We start from the raw sequence: 23954 nt of genomic DNA, 5'->3' as shown, positions 1-23954 counted from the left end.
CCCCATCCTGAGCCTCCAGCAGGGGCAGGCCTTCCAAGGTAACTCCCTCAACTCCTTGGTGGACACCAAAGCCCTCCCTCTCCCATAGCCCTGTTCTCTCCAGCCTCAGATCTGCCCCTGAAGTCCAGCTCCCCGAGACCTGGACACTCCCCAGCCTTGGCCTAGCTCCTCACCACTGTCAGGCCTCAGCACGGGGCTGCCTCCCTACCCTGGCCGGGCCTGGGCCTCCCCTGGGAGCATGAACTCTCGCTCTGACTCCTGATTCCAGCCCACCCGGGAAGGCCCTGGCAGTCAAGTGGGTGGCAGGCCAGGTGAAAAAACAACACGTAACAAGTTGTGGGGGACAGTGAGTGACTCATGTTAATTTCAGGCAGCTTCCACCACAGGATTCTCACGGGGCGCCTCCGGCACTCAGTCTGTCCACCAGGGCCTGCAGCTTCTCAGACAGAGCGACCTGTGGGGAGGAGAAGAGAGGACGATGGGAGGCCGTGGGGGCAGAGGGCACGCACAGTGGGTTGATGACATGGGCCCCCACCCACCTGATACAGTGCAGGCTGCTCCAGCCACCTGTGTGCAGGACTCAGGCGGCTCAGGGACAGCTGGGCCAAGGCTCTGGATTCAGCCAGAGATGGGAGGGGCTCACACAGCTGGGGGAAGAGGCAGGAAGGGGTTGGTTTAAGGTCAGGGGTCAGGACTCCATTTGGGTTGAAAGTGCCAACTAAGGGAGTTGGAGGGGGCGGTCACCTGTCCCTGCTGGACCCAGAGTCGCAGCAGCGGCTCCACGTGGGCCGGCCTCACAGTACAGGACTCCCGGGCCCCTCGAGGCCAGACCCTTAGCTCCTGGCCAGCCTGGGGTGGTGGCTCTTCTGCCAACTGCAGCACATCCAACAGCAGAGACCCTGTATGTGTATGTGTAGTGGGGTGGGCGCCAAGAATAACGTGGGGGGCCTGGGACCTTGAGGGGGACCACCGAGGGGTGGGAGGGGCCTCACCATCAGAGCCCAGGAGCCGGAAGGCAGCCTTGCTCCCGGGCAACATCTGCTTTTCAGGGTCCTCGGTGAGCTTCATTCGTGGCTGGCCTCCCACGGACACCAGCTGCAGGGGCAGGGTATTGGGATAACTGGACCCTCCTCCAGCCCCCACCAACCCATGATCCCCCCCGCCCACCCTCACTGGGCCCCAGTCTCTGCCTCCACCTTGTAGACGCAGCCCAGGGAAGGCTGGCGGGGACACGTGACCACGTTGGTGCCAATGCCGATGACGTTGACCTCACTGCCCTGAGGGAGGGCAGAGGAGGTGGCACTGAGCTCGGCCAGCACCTGCAGGCCCAGGGCTCTCCTAGCCACCCTCTGGCCTGCCCCTGCCCCACCCCACCTCCTGGGCCAGCCGGGCCAGCTCCTCCTCGTCGATGTTGTTGCTGACGGCGATGGGGACCGACTCCAGCCAGGGTACCTGGAAACTGTGATGGGGCAGCCCCTCAGCTGTTCCTGATTTACTAGGTCTCTCTCCCTCCCCAGTCATGCCCTCCCCCACCTCCTCAGAACCTGCTCTCAGACACACCAGCTTTGGGCCTTTTGCTTACGAGCTCCTGGGTGAGCCCACCCTTGGCCTCCTCGCCAGGGTGGCAGTGTCTCCACTGAGGAAGCAACCAGATCAGAGTCGCTCCCTCCCTCCATGCCAGAGGGGGTCTCTCAGCAGGCATAGCACCTCCCAGGGGGACTCACTGGGCCGCAATGGTCCGGAAGACCCCACGGATCTCCTGGGCCTGCTGAAGCAGGTCACCGCTGTCCAACCTCACGCCCACTGCCTGGTAGCCCAGCTGCCCCAGTGCCAGGGCGACTGCCAGGAAGTTGGGGAGACCACTCCTGTGGGCAGGGACAAAGGAGTCAGGGGTCTGCAGCTGCTCTGCTGAGCCGACCCTGGGGGATGCCTTGGCCTCACCTCTGCACACTGTAGGTGTCCAGCAGGCCATAGAAGGCCTGGGGAAAGGCCAGGGCATAGGCCACAAAGGCCACTCGTTCCCCCCGGTGCGGCTCGTGCACCCCCAGCCCCAGGTGGGCGCACACACGCTCCAGCCATGCCTCTACGCAGGCGGCCAGGTCCACCCTGGGGCCCGGGCCAGCAGCCGGAGCCAGCATCTGTGGAGAGGGGTTGGTGAAGGATGGGGGCCCAAAGTGCAGGGTGGGGCCTGGTTCACCCCCAGTCAAGGGTCTGGGCAGGGGTAATGCCTTCCGTCTGCCACCTTCCCAGCAGCACTGGGGCTACCTGCCCAGGGCGGCTCAGGTGGGCCAGGCACGTGTCTGCCTGTGTGCAGAGCAGGGACTGGCCAACGCTCTCTGGGCCAGTCCCTGCTTGGGCGTCTGCTCTCTGGAGTGCTGGAGTGCAGCGGGGGAAGAGGAGGGTACTGACCGGGTCAGGGGGCACCTCGGTGCCTGAAAAGGAAGTGATGAAGGAATGCGCCAGGGTTCCGGCCACCGGCACGCCCCGAAGCTGTCCTGCGAGCATGTTGCTGCTGGCATCGAAGCCTGGGCCAGGACATCAGGCAGGGTTGGGGGACTTCAGGCAGTGGGGAGGAAGGGCTCTTGGGGCCAGGCCTTCTGCCCCAGCCCTCCCTCCCCTGGCCCTCACCGCCCAGGTAGCTGTAGGTGGAAGCCGTGAGACCCCCGTCGGGGCCCTGGGCACGCCGCAGCCCCATCTCCAGCAGCCGCTTCTCTGGTCCCGCGATCAGGCGAAGCCGTGCTGCGTTGGTAGCGATGAGGCTGTGGAGAGCCAGGGGGCAGGGAACCCGGGGTGAGGGTCCCGAAGCCACCCGGGAGCCGGGCCCCTCTTCGAGTCCCTCCACAGTGGGAGCCGGAGGACCCTCCCCAGGGCCGGGGGCCTGCGCCCCACCCCCGGAGCCACGCCCCCATCCTGAAAGGCCTGGCCCCCCGGAAGTCCGCGCCTCTTCCCCGGGAGCCCAGCCTTCCCCAGGCCGGCCCGGGCCCCACCTGGCGTAGCTGACTAGGCAGAGGAGCGGCGTCTCTAGCAGCTGCACAACCAGAAGCGGCCCGGACACCTGCAGCAGCGGCACCTGCGGGGAGGGCCGTCAGCTCGGCCCCGCCCGCCCCACGGGGCACTCCCTGCAACCCGCTCACCCCGCACTCACGCCGGGGAAGGCAAGGGAGCCCTCGGGCAGGGCCCGGAGCGTCACCCCGGAGCAGTCGAGGGCCCGAAGGTGATCAAAGAACGCGGGCTCCGTGTCTGGGGGCAGCACCGAGGCCAGGAACTGCACGTCTGGGGGCGACAGAGGCCCTTGTGGGCTGGGCGAGCGCGGGGCGGTGGGGGACTCGTCGGCGCGCGGGAAGGGAAGGGGCTTGTCAGGCCGAGTCTTATCCCGCCGCGGGGGCCTCTCGTCGGGCCGGGGGGGTACCTGCGTCCCGCAGGCGGAAGCTGCGCAGGAAACGCACGCAGTCGCGCAGCCCCGCGGCCAGGGCGAAGGCGCCGCCGAACGGGCAGCGGCGGAAGAAGAGCTCGAAGTCGGCGGGGTCCCGCGCCCGGCCCGCGCGCCAGTAGCCCAGCGCCATGGTGATGTGGTAGAGGTCGGAGAGCAGCGGCCGCGCCGCCGCGCGCCCCTCGGGCTCCGGCTCTGCCGCCATCGGCTCGGCCGCCGGACTCTGCCACCCCGCCCCGGCCCACGTGACGCCCGCTGACGCGCCGCAAACCCCGTGACTGCAAGGGGCGGGGCCTGCCGGCCTCCGGACACCAAAGGGACCCAGCAGCCGGACCGGGCTTGAGTGGGGCATGTGTCTGCTCTTCGCTGGTCATCCCAGCCCCTCTCGGCCCCGCCCTACAGCGAGGGGGTGGAGGGTAGGAGAGGGCAGTAGTAACACATCCCGCCAGGCTTTACCCCGCCCCACGCGGAAGCCAGCCCCGGCCTGGGAGGGGCAGCAGGTAGAGGTGATTCGAGTCTGTGGAGGTGCCCACGATGTGTCGTTCAGGAACGAGTGTGGCGCCGTGTGACCATCACCAGCTGGCACCAAGATGACTTTCGGGTCCTGCACCCTAAGTCCTCAGGAGTAAAACTCTCCGAGGGTGGTCTCAGGGCCCCAACTCCCCTGGGGAAGCCCATTCCTGTGTAGCTTGGGGCCTGGAGGACACCAGCTCTGACCAGAACCACAGCCCGCCCCCTTTCTCCTGAATGGCTGTCTCACCAGCCATGTTGGCCAAGGGCAGGAGCCACTAGTGACACAAGTACTGCCCAAAAGGGGTTGAGGGGACAGGACAGTGGTCACTGCCCCACGGAGCAGTTTGTCATGGGATCTGTCCAGGGCCCAGGTCTCCGGTGGGCGAGGGGCAGAGCAGGGAGCAGGCACAGGTGCAGGCAGCGCCCTGGGGGAGTGGTGAGTGCCCCGTGGAGGACTGAAGCCAGAGGGGCCGGGCTGGGGCAGCAGGGGCCTAGGAGCTGAAGAAAGAAGCCAAGTCTTTTTTCTAAAGATGGTGGGAAGCCTGGCAGGGTTTCAAAAATGTCAGACTGGGTGGGGCATGTGACTGCAATCACAACAGCAGGGCCAAGAAGGCTGCGGGACCTCTTTTCCCTGGACAGTTCCGGGCTGGCACTTGCTCAGCCAGGAATGGAGCTGAGGAGGCAGGAGGACCAGGATGCCTCTTGTGCCCTGAAGGGAACCAGCAGCCCTACAGTGAAGGAGCCAATGCATGCTGTTTCTGGCTTCACAGGTTGAACTGGACATAGCACTTGCAACCACGGGGTGGATGAAGACAGGAGGATGGCCGTGGCCCCTGGGTCTGCAGTGTAGGAGCGGACAGATGGGGACACTAATGAGATGCAGGCAAAGTCTAAGGCCTGGGGCCTGGCAGAGTGCTGCTCACTGAACTTGCCCACCCGCGGGGCCCAGACCAGGACAGGAGCCAGAGAGCCAGAATCTCAGTGTTTAATGGCGGTAGGACCTCACTCGCTCAGGCCCAGTGCCAGGGCTTAAATTTTGTTGAAAGCGGCAATGTCGACGCTCTGCACCTGAGGAGAGGAGGGAGGCTGTGGTCACGTGGGGCCCAGTTTCCCAAAGGCCCACCTGCTCCTGTCACCTGCCCAGCCAGGGGTTCACTTGGGGACCCACTCCCCCAGAGGTGGGCCCGCCCACTCACATGCTCCTCGAACTTGGTGATCTCCTCTTCCAGCAGGTCGGTCCCCACCTTGTCATCCTCCACCACACACTGGATCTGCAGCTTGCGGATGCCGTAGCCCACGGGCACCAGCTTGGAGGCCCCCCAGGTCAGCCCGTCCAGCTGGATGGAGCGCACGCAGGCCTCTAGCTGGGCCATGTCCGTCTCATCATCCCACTGTGGGTAAGGGGGAGGAGGGTCTGGGGTCAGGAGCCTGCAGACACTGGGGAGCCCCCTCCAGCCCAGCAGTTCTCAAAGGGCCCTGAGAACAGTCAGCTCACACCTGCCCTGCCCCTGCGTTTCTCTTCCTAGCCCAAGATTGCAAATGCAGCTCAGATCCCACCAGAACCGTAGGGCAGGGGGAGGGTTGGAGGTGAGCCACTCACAGGCTTGACGTCCAGGAGGATGGAGGACTTGGCCACCAGCGCAGGCTTCTTGGCTTTCTTCTCAGCGTACTGCCGCAGCCTCTCCTCCCGCAGCCGGGCGGCCTCCTTGTCTTCCTCCTCATCGCTGCCAAACAGGTCGATGTCGTCGTCCTCGTCATCCTCCGCAGCGGTGGCCGCCTTCTTGGTGGGGGGCTCCACTTGGCGCATGGGAGACACGTGCTGCCATGGGGGAGGGGAGGCTGAGACCCACCCAGCCAGGGCCCCAGGCCTCTAGCCCCTCACTGCTGCCTGTGCCAGCCCGTACAGGGGGTGGAGGCTCTCCTGGCCTCCTGCTCCTCCGCAGGGCGAGGCGTGGGGGCCCAGGTGAGTACCTGGGTCTGCGGGGCTGTCGCCCGGTGGGCGGGCGAGCTCTTCTCCAGCGCACTCAGCCGGGCCTCCAGCCTGGAGACGGCCTGCTGCAGATCCTGCACCACTGCAGGAACAAAGGGAATGCTGGTCAGACGGCAGAGGCTGGGGTGGGGTCCCCCCACCCATCAGGCCCAGGGCCTCACCGCCTCGCAGGCTCTGGTTCTCCACTTCCAGGTTGGCAATCCGGATGACGAGCTCACTGTGGTCTCCGCCAGGACCGCTGGAGGCCCCAGGGCCTGAGCTCTGTAAGGCAGAGGGAGGGAGGGCTCAGCGCCCCAGCCTGCTCCTAGGATCCCCCTGACTCACAGCCACTCAGAAGCAGAGCCCAGCCGGGTCCAACTGCTGTGCTCCGGTCAGGCGAGGGGGAGGAAGCCCTGGAGACATGGTGACATTCTCAGTCAAGCAGGAAGCACAGGACAGAAGGCAGAAGGCCTAGGACAGCCCCAACAGGGAGACAGTGCAGAGCTGAGAGCCACAGCTGCCGCTTCCCGGGGCGGGAAGAAGTGGGGGACTTACAGGCCCAGGGGCAGCCTGGCCTGGGGCCTAGTGGGACTGGGAACAGGAGGGGAGACTGGCTGAGTGGCCAGTGAGGGCAGCAGGAAGGAGCACACCTGTGGATGGGCAGCCACCCTACAGTGGCCAGCACAGCCCCTTGCCTCCTTCGGGCCACGCAATGGCTGTCTGCCTCACCAAGCCTGCCCTTGAAGGTACTGGGTGACTGGGGCCCCAAACCTGGCCGCCAGCCTCCCTGGCTCCTCTCTGACTGGGAGCCCCTATCGTCTGACCCAAGCAGTGCTGCCCAACGAGCTCACCCGCAGAGGCCACAGCTCAGCCCATTACACCCAGGGACCTGCATGCACACGTGGGGATCATTCGGCACAGCCGCAACCCAGTGGAACAGCTCTGAGGACACGGTCCACCTGGCTCTTTCCCAAGAGCCGCTACTGCCCTCTGGTGTCCAATCACAATAATGACCTTGAGCCTTGGGCTGGCCAAGCAGCCACACCGCAACCCATGTGGCCTCCTCCCCTGCTCTGTACACCCCACGGAGAAGCTAAAGGTCCCCAGGGAGGACAGCCCAATGGGCACCCAGCTTCCTGCCCGTGGACCAATGGGCAACGTAAGGCCGACGCTGTCCCGTGACGCACCAGCTCCCATTCCCTTGTTTGAGGCAGAGCCAGCCAAGGGTGGCCAGGTGAAGCGTGGCTGGGGAAGGGTCACTGACCAGCCGCCGTGATACCGGGGTGGGCTCTGCTCATGCCACTCCTCTCCTTTCAGCTCAACCGAGGCGGGCATCCCCAGCCTCCTCCTGTGGTCAGTAAATGGCAGCTCACACTGGAAAGCTGTGCTGGACTCGTCCTCTCCAGAGGGTCCTCCACCTGACTGCCCTCACCCAAGTCATGGCCCACCACCACCACTGGGCATGTGGTGACCATCCCTCCAGCCCATTTCTCACGCATTCAACTCCCAACGCCATTCCCACCAAGATCTTCCAACAGCTTCCATCACACACGGACGAAATTCAGAGCCTCCCATTCCCTACAAAGCCCCAACCACCCTCCCACCCCTGCGCCAGCCTGTGCGCGAGGGCCCGGCTCCTGTCTCAGCAGGCCCCCCACAGCCCCCTCTCCCGGGGGCTCACTGCCAGCCAGGCAAACAAGCCAGGTCCTGGCAGCAGGTGGGAGGGGGGAAGGCTGGCGCCTCAAGCCTTTGTCCTGCTACGCCTGCTGCCCCACGTGTTGGCCCCAGCCCTGGTGACAACACTGAGCGGGGACCACCTGCTGATGCATCCCAAGGGTGCAGGCTCTGGGCAAGGACCCACCTGGCCCTACATGCCACTGTACATGCCACCAGGCCTCTCCATGAAGTTATGCCCCCACCCACGCCCTAGCACCTGCCACTCAGACTCTGACCCAGGCAGGGAAAGAGGAAGCCAGGGCCCCAGACCCCAGCCTCAGTGAGACCGGCCCAGGCCACCCAGTCCAGTCATAGCCCATGACAGTTGTCACAGGCGGCCACCTTGTAGCCTCAGGGGGCAGTGCCACAAACCAAGGTTTTGAATCCAGAACCTCCACCCCATACCTGGCACCATGCACAACGTCCAGGAACCTTCGGGTTTTCAAGTCCCAGTGTCCGCTGAGCTCCACCCCACCCAATCCAAGCCTGGGGCTGGGCCAGCAGTGTCCTTCCTGGGCCCGTCTGTGCTGCACGATGCCCCTCTAAAGGTCACGCAGAAGCCCTAACCAGCAGCATCAGAAGGGGAGCGTATTTGGAGAAGGGGTCTTCACAGTGGAAATCCAGTTACAATGAGGTCATTAGAGTGCTCCTAATCCAATGTCTGGTATCCTTGTAAGAGGAAATCTGGACACACACGCACAGAGGGAAGATGATGTAAAGACACGGCAAGACAGCTGTCTGCACACCAGGGAGAGCGGCTCAGAAGGAACCAATCCTGCCCCCACCTTGATCTTGGACTTCCAGCTTCAGACTGAGGAGATAAATGTCTGTTGTTTCAGCCACAGGGTTTGTGGTGCTACATTACGGCCGCCTGAGCAGACGAGTCCTCAAGCTCTAGCAGCATGCCCACACGCTTTCCCCAAAGACCAAGACCTAGCAGAGGACCCCAACAGAGCCAGGGCCCCCTGAGCGCCAGAGGAGGAAGAGTTCCTGCAGCCCCAGAAGCCCTCTGGCTCCAGCCTTCTGAGCACTGGAGCCCAACACGCCTGGCGTGGGTGTAAAGAGCTTGTGCCACCTCGCTCTCATGTCTGCCTGGCCTGAGCATGGTCAGGCAAGCAGAGGGTGGCAGGCGGGATGTAGGGCTGGTGGGCAGAAAGCAAAGTAGGAGCAAGTGGAGGTTGAGCACAAAGCAGGGCCTGCTGGGCAGACTGGTGGTACCACCTCCTGGGGTCACCCGCCCAGGGCTGCCCAGCCTATGGCCCAGGGGTCAGTATGCCCGAACCAGCTGTGGCTAACAGAAAGCTCCCAAACACGTCCACACACGTATCCCCAAAGCCTGTAGAGAAGTGACCTCACATGGTCAAAGGGACTATGCAGGTGTGAGGAAGTGGAGGATGTGAAGATGGGGAGATTATCCTGCATTATCCAGGTGGGTCCACGTAAGAGAGAGGCAGGAGACAGAGAAGGAAAGGTGACCAAAGCCAACCTCAGGGTCAGGACACTGCTGGCCAGAAGCCACAGACCAAAAAATGTGGGCAGCTTCTCCAAGTCAAAAAAGACAAGGAAATGGATTCTCTTCTAGGCTCTCCAGAAGGAACACAGCTCTGTTGACACCTGGCCCTCAAGTCTGGGATACCACCCTGCGTCCCAGAGGGAGGAGGAGGTCCTGACTCTCTGGCCAGGCAGGCGGAACAACAGGTCTGCCACCTGCTAGGGCCCACCTCCCCCACCAGGCCGCAGGCAGAGCCCTCTCCCGATCTCAACTGGGGCCTGGAGGCCGAGCTGGGCCAAGGGCCCCTCTCTGGGCCTCAAATTCACAATAGTGCCAATTCTATGAGTCTATGTGACCTCAACACACCCCACGAAGCATCTCTCTGGGGAGGGCAAGCCCTAAGGGGGAAGGGAGGAAGCGTGGTAGACCTGGCCTCCCACCGAATTTGTTTCTGTGCAGGGAGCAAGCAGGAACGAAAAGGCCTCCAGGCGCGTGCCTGCTGAACGTGCCCTGCAGGAGGACAGTGCCAGCCCAGGGCTGGCACCACCCGAGCGGCCAGGGCGAGGGCAGGAGGGCGTCCCGGGTGACCGCCAGCAAGCAGGTGAGAGAGGCAGGGCAAGGAGGCAGGAGTAAGAACGTCTCCTGGGGTGGTCTGGGTCAGGTCTGCGTCCCCGCAGGCCACAGCACTGCACACCCCACCCTAACTTTGCCCCAAAGAACCAAAACAATCAGCAGGACCGGGGGAAATGTCAGATCCACAACCTGGCATGAGGGCGGCAGTGCTGAGTGCGAGCCCGCGGGTACACGGGCCGCGGGTACTCACTCCGGCCAGGGATTTCTGGATGTTTTCTCTGGCTCTCGCAATGTCTCGGAGGATCACGCTGGCGCCGTTCTCCTGCAGACAGTGCAGAAAGAACTGAGTCTTTTCTTTCATTAAAAAAATTTGATTTCAAAAAAAACAGGACCCTCATGTGAAGAGAGCAAGCAAGTGCTGCGCAGATTAAAGCTCAGCAGGACAGCGAGGAGTAGAAGGGGCCGGAGTCTTGTGGCCGTGACAACAGGGCCTGAGGTGCAGCCAGTCTGCAGGCCCAGCCGAGCCCTGTGCCATCCTGATGGGCACCTGGGTGCCCACCGGCCCCGGCAGCCTGGGAGAGAGTGGGAGTGTCCTGTTCCATGCTGGGACCAGAGCCCATCCAGCACCTCAGGAGCCAGGCAGGGCCACCCCTCCAAAGACCCTGCCCCCAGCACCTGGGAGCAGAGCCAGCCGGCGGCCCCAAGCGCAGTCCCTACCTGGCGTGAGGAGCCAGCCACAGGCCCGTTCATCTGCTCGTAGAATTTCCTCTCTGCATCATCATATTTGAACTTATCGAACCAGATCTTCTCATGCACTAGGAAGTTTGTGGCCATTTTCCTGCTGGGAGGGGGAGGAGAGACTAAGAGAGCCTGGCCGGGAGGAGGGGGCACCTCCCCACAGGCCGCAGGCCTGGCCTGCACGAGTGTGCCTTCCAAGAGGCCAGACGCCAAGGGTGCAGGGTAGGCTGTCCCAGTCCCTGGGTGATAAGGGCTCCAGGTTCCAGGACAGAGCACAAGTGGCTCTCAATGTGGACAGCACTGAGCCTGTAAGCCCCCGCCAACCACTCCCTGCCCCCCGACCCCGAGCAGACTTCCTTCAGTGCTCAGGCCTGCGGTCCCCAGGCCCGTCCCTGAGACCAGCGGATCTCAAAGTGTGGCCAGGAACCTCTGGGGGTCCCCAAGGTCCTCCCTTCTCCAATCACACCTCTGTCTATGTGAGGCTGGATTCACATCAGACAATGCACACCAACAGACTGAATGCAGAGACAGGAGCCCAGCTGCCTCCTATTAAGTCAGACACTAAAGAGATTCCCAAAAACGTAAAACAAGGCCACTCTGTTCACTGAATTTTTCTGTTACAGAAAACCATTTCTCATGAAAACACATTATTAACATGTCACAAGCTTCTTATTTTTTTTCAATGAATAAGCACTTTAGCATTTCTGTATTAACTGCTAATGAGGTAAAAATCAACAGATGTAATAAAAGCTCTTTGGGGTCTCGAGACCAGAGACCAGGGGCTGACAAACTACAGCCTGGGAGCCAAACCCAACCACTGTCTGTTTCTGCAGATGGTAGCACCAGCACACGGCCACGCTCACCTGCTCCTGCTGCTTTCCCACCGCTCAGCTCGGGGAGGAGCTGCCACAGCCCTGGGCCCACAGAGCCCACACTCCCCGCTCCCTGGCCCTTCAGAGAACAAGTCCACTGACTCAGGACAGCCGAAGCCCCTCCTGCTCCTCACTGAATGCAACAGAAACAGACTCAATCCTGCCAATCCTCTGTGCCCAGGACACCAGGTCATCACTGGACCTCGCCAAGTGTCCCCTCGGTGACGAGAGGGGGGTTGGGTCTCAAGACTCTCCTCCACCCCACACTCTCCCTGCCATGAGTAGAAACCAGGCCACCGTGAACAGGGTTCCAGCCTCACACTCCCCCCTCCACACTCCTCCATGATGAGGTCCCATACCCTGCGCCTCACATCAAGGCCCCTGCATCCTGTCAAACCAGCAAATTCAACCCCATCAAGGAGCCAAGGGGCTCCTGCCGGGAGACTGGGGCCCAGGGAGGCCTCTCCAAGTCTTGCTGGCCAGCCTGCTGCATGGCCGCCTGCACCCAGGCCCTCTCCCCACTGCTGCACCTCCGGTCTTCCCTCAAGTCCAGCTCTCTCTGCCCACCTGCCTGGGCCCAGCTCGCTGGGGGACCTCTTCCGTGGCCAGGCACTCGCCTGTCCACACCCCTGCAGTTCTCCAGGCCCCTGGCCTCCAGAGACCACTGCCGATGCTGCATGAAACCGTCCTGGGGCAAGGCCCCTGGGTCCCCAGGCTGAAGGCAAGTCAGCCTCGCTCAGTGGCTGTCCTTCACTCAGGCCGCTCCATTGGCCACATGCTGGTGTACCCGAGACACCCACCTTACCTGAGAGGGAGTTACGAACGACCAGGGAGGCAGGAGATGAGGGCCAGGAGGGGCAGGCGGGGGCCTCCCGGATCCCACGCCTTGCCCCAGTGGGGCTCAGGGGCCAAGAGCCCTCAATGCTCCCCCTACCCTGACTGTGACAGCCAAAGGGGACTCTGGGAGTGACCTGGCCAAGAGGGGAACCCTAGACAGGGCAGATTCAGCCCTGTGCTGACCCCTTCCCTCCCCCAACAGCCCAGAACTTAGTGACCCTCAAGGGGTGACCCTAGAGGTGACAGAGCCCCAGGGACAGAGAGCTACCCCTGCCCAACCTGCTCCTGCACCCAGCTTAGCTGGGTCTAGGAGCCTCAGGGAGAGCCCTGCCGCAGCCGGGAGGGGAGCACTAGGGGCCCAGTCTGCAGACACCGCCCAGCACGTTTCTCCTACTTGGGTCTCAGGCCGGACATGGACAGGCCAGACCAGACACCAGGTCGGTGAGCCAGGGACGCAGCCTCGAGGCGCCAGGCCACGCGCAGGGCCTCGGCAGCATGGTGGCGGCATTCCGCACTGTCGTAGGCAGGCTTGCTGAGCCAGGGCGCCTCAGCGTCCCTGTGCAGGAAGTACCAGTAAGGCAGGGCAGAAGGGGCCTCCCCGTCGGCCCGCCGCGGCCCAGCCCGCTTGCTCCCCACAGCGTTGCGGCCCCGCCGGTCTCTGCGGCCCCGCCTGGCATGGTCGGCCTGGCTGGCTCGCTCCTGCAGGCGCACCTTCCCAGGGGGGTGGCCGTCAAACAGGGCCTCATAGAAGCACCTCTCGGCCGCGTCATACCGGGGCTTCTCCAGCCACACCTCCCGCACTAGCGCCTGCAAGCTTCCCAGTGGAGGCTGGCCGTTGCCCAGTAGGCTGGGCCGGTGGGCGAGGGCTAGGTCAGGGGTGGCCTCACGCTGGCCTGTGTTGGGAGCCCCCTGCCTGCCGCTCCCCTCTGTGGCCAGTAGCAGGGCCTGAGACCACTCCACGAATGCCCGCTCGGCCTGATCGAAGGAAGACTTGTTGATCCAGATGCCCCAGGTCACGTGGTGGCAGGCCACCTGGCTTCCGTGGGTGCAGGGGCCCCGGGGGGCCAGGGCGGGCAGCCAGGTGGCCTTGGCGGCCGCGTCTGCCAGCCTCTGGCGGTAGGAGCTCTCCGCCTGGTCGAAAAGTGGCTTGTCCAGCCAGACGTGGTCAGCCGAGAGGCCCACGAGGGAGGGGTCCACATGGCCAAGCCAGCTCTTCGGGGAGCGCTTCCTCTTCTTCTGCAGGGGCTTGTTCCCGGGGTCACCCCTGCTGCTGCTGTCAGGGGCCTCTACCTCCTCTGCCTCCTCGGTGGCCTCCTGACCGGGCCCGTTCATGGCTGGCGCCTCGGCGATGAGCTCCTGAGCGGCGGCGGCGGCTCGGGTGGCCTCGTGCTCATAGAAGCGCCGCTCGGCTTCACCATACTTCTGCTTGTCCTCCCAGACGGTCTCCAGGCCACAGGAGGTCTTCACGCTCCTCATCTTCCGTGCAGCGTTAAAAGGCAAGCACAAGAAGGCAGTTGCAACACAGCAGGCCCCGCAGACAGCGCCCCTGCACCCCCTCAGCCTGACTGGCGGGGCTGGCAGGGCCTGGGGACACTCCCCAGTGCAGGTGCCATGAGCTAACATGCAAGGACCACAGTCAAACCCACGGGGAACTCAACAAAGCAGGGGACACATCACATACATATATGCACGTGTGTATATATGTATTCTTTGAACTGCACAACTTGTCTCCTCCAATCCAATATGCACCCAGGCTCTCCAGAGGGGTCTCGAGAACACTGTTTCCAAACCTCTTTAGCCACAGAAACCTTTTCTCATAGAATCTCCAAGGAGGGTTGCCAGACAAAACACAGGATACACTCAGCTAATTTGACTTCCACATAAACAACAAATAATTTTTAGAATAAGTCAGTCCTGCAAAACATTTGAGACACAGCTGTACTGAAAAGTTAGTCACTGTTCATCTGAAACTTTATCTGGATGTTCCGTGTTTTTGCTAAGTCTGGCTGCCTGCCCTGAGGCCTTGCTAGTGCTTCTGTCTTACAGAAATGCACTTGGCTGTCTCTGAGGATGGCCCCGAGGGTGCACCCTGCCTCTGGGTCACCCACACCCGCCACGGCCACCCCACCACCCAGAGCAGCACATGCTCCAAGGGGAGCTGCCAAGGGTCTTGGACAAAGGACAGCCTCTCAGTGGGCAGCCTAGAGCAGAAGAGTGCCCACTCCCTCAAGACGACATCAGCAGAGACACCAGGGAGGATGCTGGTGACCATCTAAAAGGGAAGGAGCCCAGTGGCTCAGGCAGCGAGTAAGAGCCAGGCTCCTTGGTCAGCTGCAGCTCCTCCCAGCAGGAGGCCATGAGCTCACACCTCTGGCGGCACCCGAACCAGAGGGGCCACGTGGGAATCTCCAAGACCGAGGATGGGGGGACCCCGCCCCTTGTTTCAGCACTGGATGGTTTGAAAGGCAGGTGAGGGGACGCTGCACCTCACCTGCCGCTGTGGCCAGTGCACAAGCCTCTGCCCCAGGACCCTCAGCTTCCTCGCTGGAGGTGGTGACCCCTCCAGCTTAGAGTGGCCTTAGTTGTCTGCTGTCCCCACGCAAGACAGCATGCACCATCAGCCACACGAGGCAATGGCCTTGTCCCCTGCCGTACGCCAATCCTACTGCCGCCACAGGGCCCCGCCACTCCCAGGCATGGTGCTGTGGAAACGCTGGCCCCTGCTCTGCCGACCACCCTACTCAGCAAGAACCAAGGGATCTGGGCCACTGCAGCCTCTGGCCAGGAGCAGCTCAGGCCCAGAAAGCCCCGGAGGCCACTGTGCTCTTAGGACATACCTAGGGTCCCCAAGCTCACACTTGGCTGGCCTGTTCTATAGGGGTGGCTGTGACCAGCACAGGATTCCTTCCCAGCCACAGATCTGCACTGCTCCCCAAAGCAGAAGCCTCCAGGCCAACTGACTACCACCCAGGAGCTGACTTGCCAGGGGCTGAGCAGCTTTCCCTCAGGATACCCGCACTGTCCCCTGCTTCGGTAGGGCCATTTGGTGGAGCCTACGTGAGGGCAGATCCGCTGGCCCATGGGGCATCCCCCTGCTGGGCCCTCACCCCCAGGAGACAAAGTCTCGGGGTAGGGGGCAACCTCTCAGCCTGGATGGTAAACCCTGCTCCCTACTTGCTGCAGGGTCTATGTCCCTTTCCCAACACCTCCAAACAAAACCAAAACCTGGTTCCAATTACCCCGAGGGCCGTGTTGCTGTCTAAGTCCCATGCCCGCCTAGGACTTCGAGGCGAGTCCCCTTGTACTCTGAAGGGGTGCATCAGGAGCCTCTAATGGCACATGCCACAGGCCTCTGACGCCATCCTGGCAAGGAGCCAGGCCACGGACAGAGGCCCCAGGCTTGGAAAGGTCCCTGGGCCGCCCCCTCGCACGTTCCTCCCCAGGCTGGCGGCAGCACTTACCAAGGCCAGGCTGACGGCAGAGACAGTGGTGGGAGGCAGGAGCGTGTGCCCAGGAGGCAGGGCATTGTGACATCACCCACTGTCCCTGACGGGCTGCTGGCCTACTGGGCAGGGCTTGTCTGCCCCCGACCTGTCTGGCGCCAAGCCCCCAGTGGACCCTCACAGAGCAGTGCAGGTGCAGGGCAGCCCCTTCAGCCCTGCTCTCTAGGCTGAGCCCCCCACTGCCGGAGCCCTGCCAGACCCTATTGGCCTAAACGCTGTCCTTGGCTCCTGACATCAGACCAGGCTCTGCTCAGGAGGGGAGACCGCTTCTCAGGAGACACAGGTGTTGGGACTCCCTGGGTGCAGCGACAGCCGGGTCAGGGTTCCCTGGCTCAGGTGAAGGGGACACAGGGGCATGAGACAGGTGGGTACTTACTTTCACTTTGATCTCCTAGGGCAGCATGAAGAGAAAGCAGCAAGGTTACAGGCGGTCAGAAAGGGGGGCCCAAGCAGGCTCTAGGGCCTCTTCAGAAGCTGCATGGTGAGGCGGCATGGAGGCGCGTTTGGTGCAGGGGGCAGAAGGGGAGCACCAGAGAGACCCAGCACCACATCCCAGAGGTGGCCGAGTCCACCCACTCAGGACAGCGCCGCTCCACCATCACTTGAAATGGGCAGTTCCTGGGGTTCCTGTTAGCTGGAGCCCAGGCAGCCCCGGGAGCACCAGCTGAGCAACCCTCCCCCTGCTCCTCACTTGAGCTGAGGCCACCTGAGGAGCGGTGAGCCAGCACCCCGAGCGCCCCCACCGTCCACCTGGAGCTGCAAAGTGGATCCCCACTCAGCCAAGCCCCCGAGCTACCACTGGGTCCAGGCTGTTAGACAAGGTGAAGACGACAAGGACCACTCCAGGGATCTCAGCAGCCACCGAGCCCCAGTGCCCACGCTGGGACAGGGCCTCTCCTCAGCAGGACGACTACTGGGGCAGAGTGCCACCATCCCCACAGGTTCATACAGAAGGGTCTCAGGGACACAAAGTCTTGCACTGAGCACAAAAGGACAGAGCTATTAACACATTCACAGATGCAGAAACAGCCCGGAGATGCTAGGTGCCCCGCCCCAAACCCATAAAAGAGGGCAGCCTAGGAGCTGAGGAAGCCACAGGTGGATCCAGCTCTGGGAAGGCCTGCTGGGCACAGTGCCCTGTGCTGCCCCAAGGCCCTCCCCACTGCTCAGGGACCAGAGCCCTGGGGATCCATCTCCCTTCTCCCACAGGAGCTCTGCCGCCCAGGCCCCTGCCCTCCCCTGTCCCCCTACACTGCAGGCACTCAGCGGCAGCATCAAGTCACTGATGGGACACACAAGGTGCCCTGTGGGGCGGGGCAGACACGAGGACATGGTCCCAAGGGGAAGTGGCTGCCCCACGGGAGTGCACAGAGATCCAGGAGACCCGGGGCAGGCCTCCCTGCAGGAACCACACCCACCCCTAGGGGTTCTTAGGGGACAGCCAGGCTCTGGCAGGAAGAGGGCTCTCTGCAGACAGTGCAGTGAGCCACTCCTGCTGGCAGAGTGTCACCTGGGGAGGCTGGCCACAGACAGCTGAGCGCAGCGGAGCGCCTCCGGGCGTGAAGCCAGAGGCAGGACAGGGGCCAATAGCACCCACAGGGACACTGCAGGATGGTGCAGCAGGGTGCTCCTGGCCCCCTGCCCTGCCGCTGGGTCTCCCAGGACAGCCAGCACAGCCCCCCAGTGTCTCAGATGCCAGGGGCCATCTCTATTTCCTTGACTTCCCTCGTCCCTGAGTGCTCCCGTGTTCCATGAGGACCTGCTGAGGTGCAAGCCCACCTCTTCTGGTAGAAAAGCAAGTTTTTTGTGGACACAAACATGCAAGCCTATAGGTCTCCAGTAAGGACCCTGAACTCGGACCCTCCCCTCCTGCAGTTTCTCCAGGCAACAACAGCAGAGGCTAGCCAGTAACAGAGCAGAGCACGCGAAGAAAGCTCGAAAATACTAGAGCAAGGACCCAGAGGAGAGTAGCTTCAGGGGTCCCTGCTCTCTGCTCCCAGACTGGACTGCAGTCTGCTGGCGCCTGCTCCCTCACTCACCTGCAGGGTGAAGAGCTGCGCTGCCCCCCACCAAGGCCCAACCCTGGTCCATCCATCAGGCACGTCGAGACCTCTCCCATAAGAGGGGGCGCTGCCCAAGGTTTGTGGGGGCCTGAGATTTGGGAGGCCCCAGAGGGATCACGCCCTGCCTGGCCACCGGGACCCGTGGAGAAAGCAGCTGATGCAGCAGAGGTGGTCCTGGTCAGAGACAGCCCCTCCTCCGTGACTCTCCTAGCCCAGTCCCCATCGCAGTCGCTCTCATGCCTGCACTGAGGTGGACACATGCTCCAAGTGTGTGCAGGGCCTTCGTGGGCCCAGCCTCTGCCAAGCTGGGAGGGCAGTTCTTGTGGTGCCAACATAGGGAACCTGGCAGCAGCCCCTGCCCAGGACACTCCTGGCTGGAGGGCCCTGAAGGAAGGCGATGGCGTGGCCTGGGAGTGCTGTGCCCACCGCAGTGCCAGGGCCCAGAGGGCTCCGTGAGCTGGGGCGATGAACAGGGAAGGTTTCTGGGAGGGTTGGCCCCTCCCCTGGCTCTGCCCTCCACACCACCTTCCCATCCTCTGGACACCGCCTCAGATAGCCCTGTGCCTGTTACCTCATCGGAGTCACACACATGAAGGAGCTCCCAGATTGTCCACCCCGGGGTCAAAGATCTCCGCCCACCTTCCACAGGAAGTGGGAATCGGCAGAAGCAGGCATGAGGTGTTCGGGGGGGAATGGGGTCGGCTGGCCAGCTCAGCTTTCTCTGGATCCCCCAGCTGCCATGGCTTGGACCAGTGCTGCATAATGGAGCTTCCTGTATCTGCAATGTCTGAGGGCAGCCACAAGCACTTGAAACGTTTTAGTCAATGAGAAGAGCCACACAGGGTAGTGACACAGGACAGCACAGCTCCAGCCACAGGGGAGCCATGTACCGAGTGGTACCCTTTGCCTTTTTTTAGGGAGGAACTCCACAGCCCAAAATTCCTACTCAGATGCTTTCCTACCTCCAACTCCTGGATATCTCAGCCCCACTCAGAAACACCACCTGCCCTCCTGGCAGGAAGGGGGCCCCTGCACCCTGAGACTCTGGGCTCACACTGTGGCTGCCCATGTCACCCCACCGCAGGCCCAGCAGGCAACAATGTTCTCCCTCAAATGCCATGGCCTGCCAGTTCTATTTCTGTCCTAGCCTGTGGTGCCCTGGCCTAACCTAACCAGCCTGGCCCCTGCGCCCCCTTCCCTGGGGGCGACTCCAGTCCTGGACATGCTTCTTCAACCTTCTGCATATACCCAACACCTCACGTGTGCGTCTCCAAGCTCCATACACAGCTGGGAGACAGGACTGGAGGAACTAGGGCTCTGAGTCCCCCTGCAGTGCCAGTACTTTGTAAAAGTGTCTCACTGCCCGCTCTGAACACACACATCATCTTAAAGTATCGGTGTAGGGCCAGGGCTCAACAAATGCCCACCCCAGCATTTCCCGCCTGTGGTCCCTGAAAAGCTGACACCAGTGTACAACATGCTGAAGGTATTCTTTTTTTTGATCTTTGATAAATCATCACCTTCAAGAAACCTTCATTCACAAAAATACTAGCTGAGCACATCTGCCCACCTGTGCTGAACCCTGGGGCCTCATCGCGCTACCCAGGAGCAAAGCCAAGGGGGACAGCCCCACGCCAGGCTTCTCCAGATGGCAGTCATCCCAGGCCCACTGTGGAGAGAAGGCACCAGTGGCCGAGTGTTCACTCTGCCCTGGGCTCCTGTGACCCCACTGCAGACTCATGCTGCAGTGAGGAGATGGAGGCCCAGCCTGAAGAGCATCCCCCAGGACTGGCACGAGTCCAGACTAACCGCCCTGCAGAGGGGACCCAGGGAACCTATTCCTTAAGAGTGTGTGTGCCCAGTGCTCCGGGAGAAGGCGCTTTCAGAAGACACCCTGTCCACAGGGCTGGGCACTGGAGGGCTCAGGAAGGACCAGACCACATCGCATTCGAACCAGCCCACTTGGCAGTGGCTCAGGGTACCCAGAGATGACTGGGGAGTCAGAGCTGCTCTTGCAGAAGCCCCGCAATGTAAGATGCAAGACAAGGCGTCCTTCCCCACCCCAGGCCAGGCCCACTCTCCCAGAAGAGTTACATGCCAGGGTCAACTTAAGAGGCCCTCCTCCTTCAAGCAGGAACCACCCCAAACTTCAGCTACACTAACAGTTTTCTTGAGCTGGGGAGCCCTTCATTCTGGAAACCCTGATGTGCAGCCTCCAGTGAGCCCCTACCCCACTGCACCCCCTTGGCTCCAGCGTGAGCCTTTCTCTTCCTCTATCCACTTAAAGTGCACATTTCTCAGGAAGGCATCACCCCCCCCTTCAAAGACTAGCTTCAACGTCGCCTCCTGCCTGGACCACCTTATCCAAGTCAAGACCCCGAGTCACTCTCAGACGACCCTTTGTGTTTTTTCTGAGCCACTCAGCAATCACGTCCTTATTCCTTCCCGCGTTCGTGAGCCGTCGAGGGTCCACAAGGATGGGCCCCGCGCCTGTCCCCCGGGGCCCCGAGCCGAAGTGCAGTAGGTGCTTAATAAACGCGTGCTGGACAAAGGACGGGCCACAGCTGGGCAGATATTCCTGCCACCCACCGAGACAGACGAGCCCAAGCGGCCGGGCACCCGGCGGCCGCCCTCCCGCCGGGACCGCCGCAGAAGTCCGGCCACGTGGCCCGCGGGCCCACCCTCTGCACTCCCCCCGGGCCCGCCGCACTGGAGCCCCGGTCCCCCACGGCGCAGAGTCCCTGGCGCAGCCCCGGCCGCCCGCCCCGATCCTGGGGCCTCGGCAGCGCGGGCGGCCCCTTCTGACGCGGGCCGCGGTACTCACACGCCAGCCGAGGACGGGGCAACCAAAGACCAGAGCCGGCGGCGCGGGAGTCCAAGGAAAGAGAGGGCTGTCCGCCGCGCACGGGAAGTGAAGCCCAGGCCCGACCACACGCGCGGGCCGGGGACGCGGGGGAAGCCCGCGTGCACGCCCGCCTCGCCGCCAGAGCCCCCGCGCGAGCTCCCCGCGGCAGCGAGGACAGAAGCCGGCAGGAGACCCCGCGGGGCTCGCTCTTTCCCGGAAGGGCCGCAGCAAACAGCCGGGAGCAGGCCGCAGCCCGCCCGGCCCCCCTCCGCTTCGGGTCCGGTGGACTCATCCGGCCGGCACGCGCCCGATGACGCGCGGGGAAGGCGGGCCCGGCGGGTTCAGCGCGCCTGCGCCGCGAGCCGGCGAGACAAAGGGGAGGGCCCGGCCGGCCCCGCCCCCAGGGCCCCGCCCCGCGCGGCCGGCCCGGCGGGCGTATGGCTACCGCGTCCCCGCGGCCCCCGCCGCCCCCGCCGCCGCCGCCATGTACCCCGCGGGCCCCCGGCCCGCCCAGCCCCGCGCCGCGGCCGCCGCCCCGCCCGGCCGCCCCACGCAGCTGCCGCGGCCCCCTGCGCCCGCCCCGGCTCTTGCCGCGCGCCCGCCGCCCCCCGCGCCCGTGCCGCGGCCCCGCGTGGCTGTGAAGATGGCTTTCCGTAAGGCCTACTCCATCAAGGACAAGCTGCAGGCCATCGAGCGCGTCAAGGGCGGCGAGCGGCAGGCCAGCGTGTGCCGCGACTTCGGCGTGCCCGGCGGCACGCTGCGCGGCTGGCTCAAGGACGAGCCCAAGCTGCGCTGGTTCTTGGAGCAGTTGGGCGGCGAGGTGGGCACGCAGCGCAAGAAGATGCGGCTGGCCAACGAGGAGGAGATAGACCGCGCCGTCTACTCGTGGTTCCTGGCGCTGCGCCAGCACGGCGTGCCGCTGTCGGGGCCGCTTATCCAGGCGCAGGCCGAGGCCTTCGCGCGCCAGATCTACGGGCCCGAGTGCACCTTCAAGGCCAGCCACGGCTGGTTCTGGCGCTGGCAGAAACGCCACGGCATTTCCAGCCAACGCATCTACGGCGAGGCCGAGCCCCCGGCCGCGGGCCCCGCGCCCGGCCCGCCAGTCAAGCAGGAGCCCGCGCAGCCCCCCGGCGCCGGCCCCTTGCAGGACCGCGCCCCGGCCCAGCCGCCCCCCGCCGAGGGCGGCTACGGCGACGAGCAGATCTACAACGCCAACGTCACCGGTCTCTACTGGAAGCTGCTTCCGGAGCAGGCCGCGCCCCTGGGCACGGGGGGCTGCGGCCGGCGCTGGCGGGGCGACCGGGTGACGGTGCTGCTGGCCGCTAACCTGACCGGCAGCCACAAGCTGAAGCCGCTGGTCATCGGGCAGCTGCCAGACCCGCCCAGCCTGCGCCACCACAACCAGGACAAATTCCCGGCCTCCTACCGCTACAGCCCCGACGCCTGGCTGAGTCGCCCGCTGCTGCGGGGCTGGTTTTTTGAGGAGTTCGTCCCGGGCGTCAGGCGCTACCTGCGCCGCAGCTGCTTGCAGCAGAAGGCCGTGCTGCTGGTCGCCCACCCGCCCTGCCCGAGCCCTGCGGCCAGGATACCCACCCTAGAGGAGAGTGAGGAGACCCCCAGGCGGTGTCGGCCTGAGTCCCTCGGCCCCCCGGAGGAGCTGCAGACCCCCGACGGGGCCGTTCGGGTGCTGTTCCTGTCCAAGGGCAGCAGCCGGGCGCACATCCCTGCCCCGCTGGAGCAGGGGGTGGTGGCCACCTTCAAGCAGCTGTACAAGCGGGAGCTGCTGCGGCTGGCCGTGTCCTGTGCGGGGGGCTCCCCGCTGGACTTCATGCGCAGCTTCATGCTCAAAGACATGCTCTATCTGGCCGGCCTCTCCTGGGACCTAGTGCAGGCGGGCAGTATCGAGCGCTGCTGGCTGCTGGGCTTGCGGGCGGCTTTTGAGCCCCGGCCAGCAGAGGAGTGTGCTGGGCAGCTGGCCAGCCAGGCCGAGGAGGCTGCTGAGCACAGCAGGGTGCTCAGTGACCTCACGCACCTGGCAGCCCTGGCCTATAAGCGCCTGGCACCCGAGGAGGTGGCCGAGTGGCTGCACCTGGACGATGATGGGGGGCTGCCCGACAGCGGCAGAGAGGAGGCAGGCCCCGGCCGGCCCCCTGCGCTGGCCCCTGTGGCCCCTCCACCTCCAGCCAGCCTACCGTTTGTCTTGGGGGGTGGAGAGGAGGAGGAGGCCACCGTGCCCACCGCTGGGGAGGCTGTTCGGGGTCTGGAGACGGCTCTGCGGTGGCTGGAGAACCAGGACCCCCGGGAGGTGGGGCCACTGAAGCTGGTTCAGCTGCGCTCACTCATCAGCATGGCCCGGAGGCTGGGGGGCATTGGGCCCTCGCTGGCAGTCCCTGATGATGGGGTGTGACCAAGCCTGCCCGAGGGGCCCCCCCAGTGGCCTTTCTTCTGCTGCACTTGGAGGGAGGGGACACACATGGTCTCCCCATCTCCCCTCCTCCCCTCTCCTGGGGTGACCCACACCGTGGCTCGGGGTCCTGGGTCAAAGCCCAGCCTGTCTTGGAGGGGCTCTGTTGGTGAAAGGTCATCCCGCTCCACTGGTCCTGTCTCCTGGGGGGGCTAGAAAAGCCGCCCAGGCTCACGCTCCTCTTCTCTGGGCAAGCACATGCGCTGGGTCTGCGGTCTTCACATGGTTCCCCCCACGCATGCCTGGCACACACACCACAGCACTTATCAGAGAGCAGTTGGCTGTGTGCCCGCCCCGGCCCCTGTGGGGCTGAGGCTTCCAGCCCCGAGCCTGTCCGCACCTCCTGCCCTTCTCCTAGTGGCCCATGACTTGCACTGGACAAGGGCCCGGCACCCCCATCTGTCCGGAGCCCTAGTGCCACATGGTTCCTGAACCACAGCCCTGAGATCATCTTAGCGAGGAAGCACACCACTCGGTTTTGTTTTTAGCGCATTAAACTGTTTTTACAGATACTCTTCATAGGGGTCCAGGTGGTGTCTCAGTCCCCAGCCTGGGGCCGGTCTTGGAGGCTGGCTCTGTGGGCTGGGAAGAGAGGACGGCGCCCAGCCCTTGGGGCCTCCTGAGGTTCTGGATGTGGCAGGGAGTGTAGACTTTTATTCCACCCAGATTTTTAATTTTCCTTAAGAAAATTCCATCTGAACAGTTCTCTTATTCTGTGGGGTTGGTGAGCAGCTGGACTTGGGCCCTGGTGACTTGACCAACAACTGGACAAGCTCCCTTGACTCCCCCACCAGCCAGAGCCCGCTTTGTCCAGCCCCAGGGCCTAGAGCCATCCCATCTATCCGAGAGCAGGTCTGCAGCACTGACAGCCGTGCTGGGACAATCCTGCAGTGCCTTAGCACCCCTCTAGGGCTCCTCCCGCCCCGGCCTGCGCCCCAG

The 23954-nt window shown here is 63.8% G+C and overlaps 3 protein-coding genes across 6 annotated transcripts; 1 reads left to right on the top strand and 2 right to left on the bottom strand.

The window, feature by feature from the left end:
* Positions 1-97: 97 nt before the first annotated feature.
* On the bottom strand, positions 98-4773 carry NAPRT (nicotinate phosphoribosyltransferase). The gene is made up of 13 exons (XM_004443044.3): positions 3410-4773; positions 3146-3273; positions 2988-3070; positions 2629-2759; positions 2410-2525; positions 1942-2138; positions 1725-1865; positions 1375-1459; positions 1197-1277; positions 993-1095; positions 745-899; positions 540-647; positions 98-454 (listed from the first exon to the last, which is right to left on the bottom strand). The coding sequence occupies exons 1-13, from the start codon at positions 3780-3782 to the stop codon at positions 392-394; spliced, it is 1764 nt and encodes a 587-aa protein (XP_004443101.2). The 5' UTR covers positions 3783-4773; the 3' UTR covers positions 98-391.
* Positions 4774-4912: 139 nt separating this feature from the next.
* Positions 4913-20770, bottom strand: EEF1D (eukaryotic translation elongation factor 1 delta). Of its 4 annotated transcripts, none has more exons than XM_014797257.2 (8): positions 20531-20770; positions 10411-10534; positions 9944-10015; positions 6095-6194; positions 5915-6015; positions 5544-5762; positions 5140-5334; positions 4913-5011 (listed from the first exon to the last, which is right to left on the bottom strand). In XM_014797257.2, exons 2-8 carry the CDS (start codon positions 10525-10527, stop codon positions 4973-4975), a joined length of 843 nt encoding a protein of 280 aa, XP_014652743.1. In that variant the 5' UTR covers positions 10528-10534; positions 20531-20770; the 3' UTR covers positions 4913-4972. The 4 variants fall into 4 exon arrangements, with proteins under 4 accessions (XP_014652743.1, XP_004443099.1, XP_004443098.2 ...); XM_004443042.3 differs by having other exon boundaries at positions 10411-10531; XM_004443041.3 differs by lacking the exon at positions 20531-20770 and adding an exon at positions 12535-16008 and having other exon boundaries at positions 10411-10531.
* Positions 20771-21031: 261 nt separating this feature from the next.
* TIGD5 (tigger transposable element derived 5) lies at positions 21032-23527 on the top strand. Its single transcript, XM_004443046.3, has one exon. It carries the CDS (start codon positions 21036-21038, stop codon positions 22956-22958), a length of 1923 nt encoding a protein of 640 aa, XP_004443103.2. The 5' UTR covers positions 21032-21035; the 3' UTR covers positions 22959-23527.
* Positions 23528-23954: the final 427 nt, after the last annotated feature.

Source organism: Ceratotherium simum, chromosome 23 (assembly GCF_057802395.1).
Source record: "Ceratotherium simum simum isolate JZ-2026a chromosome 23, ASM5780239v1, whole genome shotgun sequence".
In the NCBI taxonomy this organism is placed as follows: domain Eukaryota; kingdom Metazoa; phylum Chordata; class Mammalia; order Perissodactyla; family Rhinocerotidae; genus Ceratotherium; species Ceratotherium simum.
This window is presented reverse-complemented; position numbering and strand designations above follow the sequence as displayed.

Bases quoted from the DNA above. Each gene is read 5' to 3' on its own strand.
- NAPRT (XM_004443044.3), bottom strand. From the start codon at position 3,782: ATGCCCCACTCAAGCCCGGTCCGGCTGCTGGGTCCCTTTGGTGTCCGG. The intron at 1,278-1,374 runs GTGGGGTGGGGC...GCCCTCCCTCAG, and splicing joins TGGCCCGGCTGGCCCAGGAG to GGCAGTGAGGTCAACGTCAT. The intron at 1,096-1,196 runs GTGGAGGCAGAG...CTGCCCCTGCAG, and splicing joins CCCTGGGCTGCGTCTACAAG to CTGGTGTCCGTGGGAGGCCA.
- EEF1D (XM_004443041.3), bottom strand. From the start codon at position 13,763: ATGTTAGCTCATGGCACCTGCACTGGGGAGTGTCCCCAGGCCCTGCCA. The intron at 6,016-6,094 runs GTGAGGCCCTGG...TTGTTCCTGCAG, and splicing joins GAACCAGAGCCTGCGAGGCG to TGGTGCAGGATCTGCAGCAG. The intron at 5,012-5,139 runs GTGAGTGGGCGG...TCCTCTCCTCAG, and splicing joins TCACCAAGTTCGAGGAGCAT to GTGCAGAGCGTCGACATTGC.
- TIGD5 (XM_004443046.3), top strand. From the start codon at position 21,036: ATGTACCCCGCGGGCCCCCGGCCCGCCCAGCCCCGCGCCGCGGCCGCC.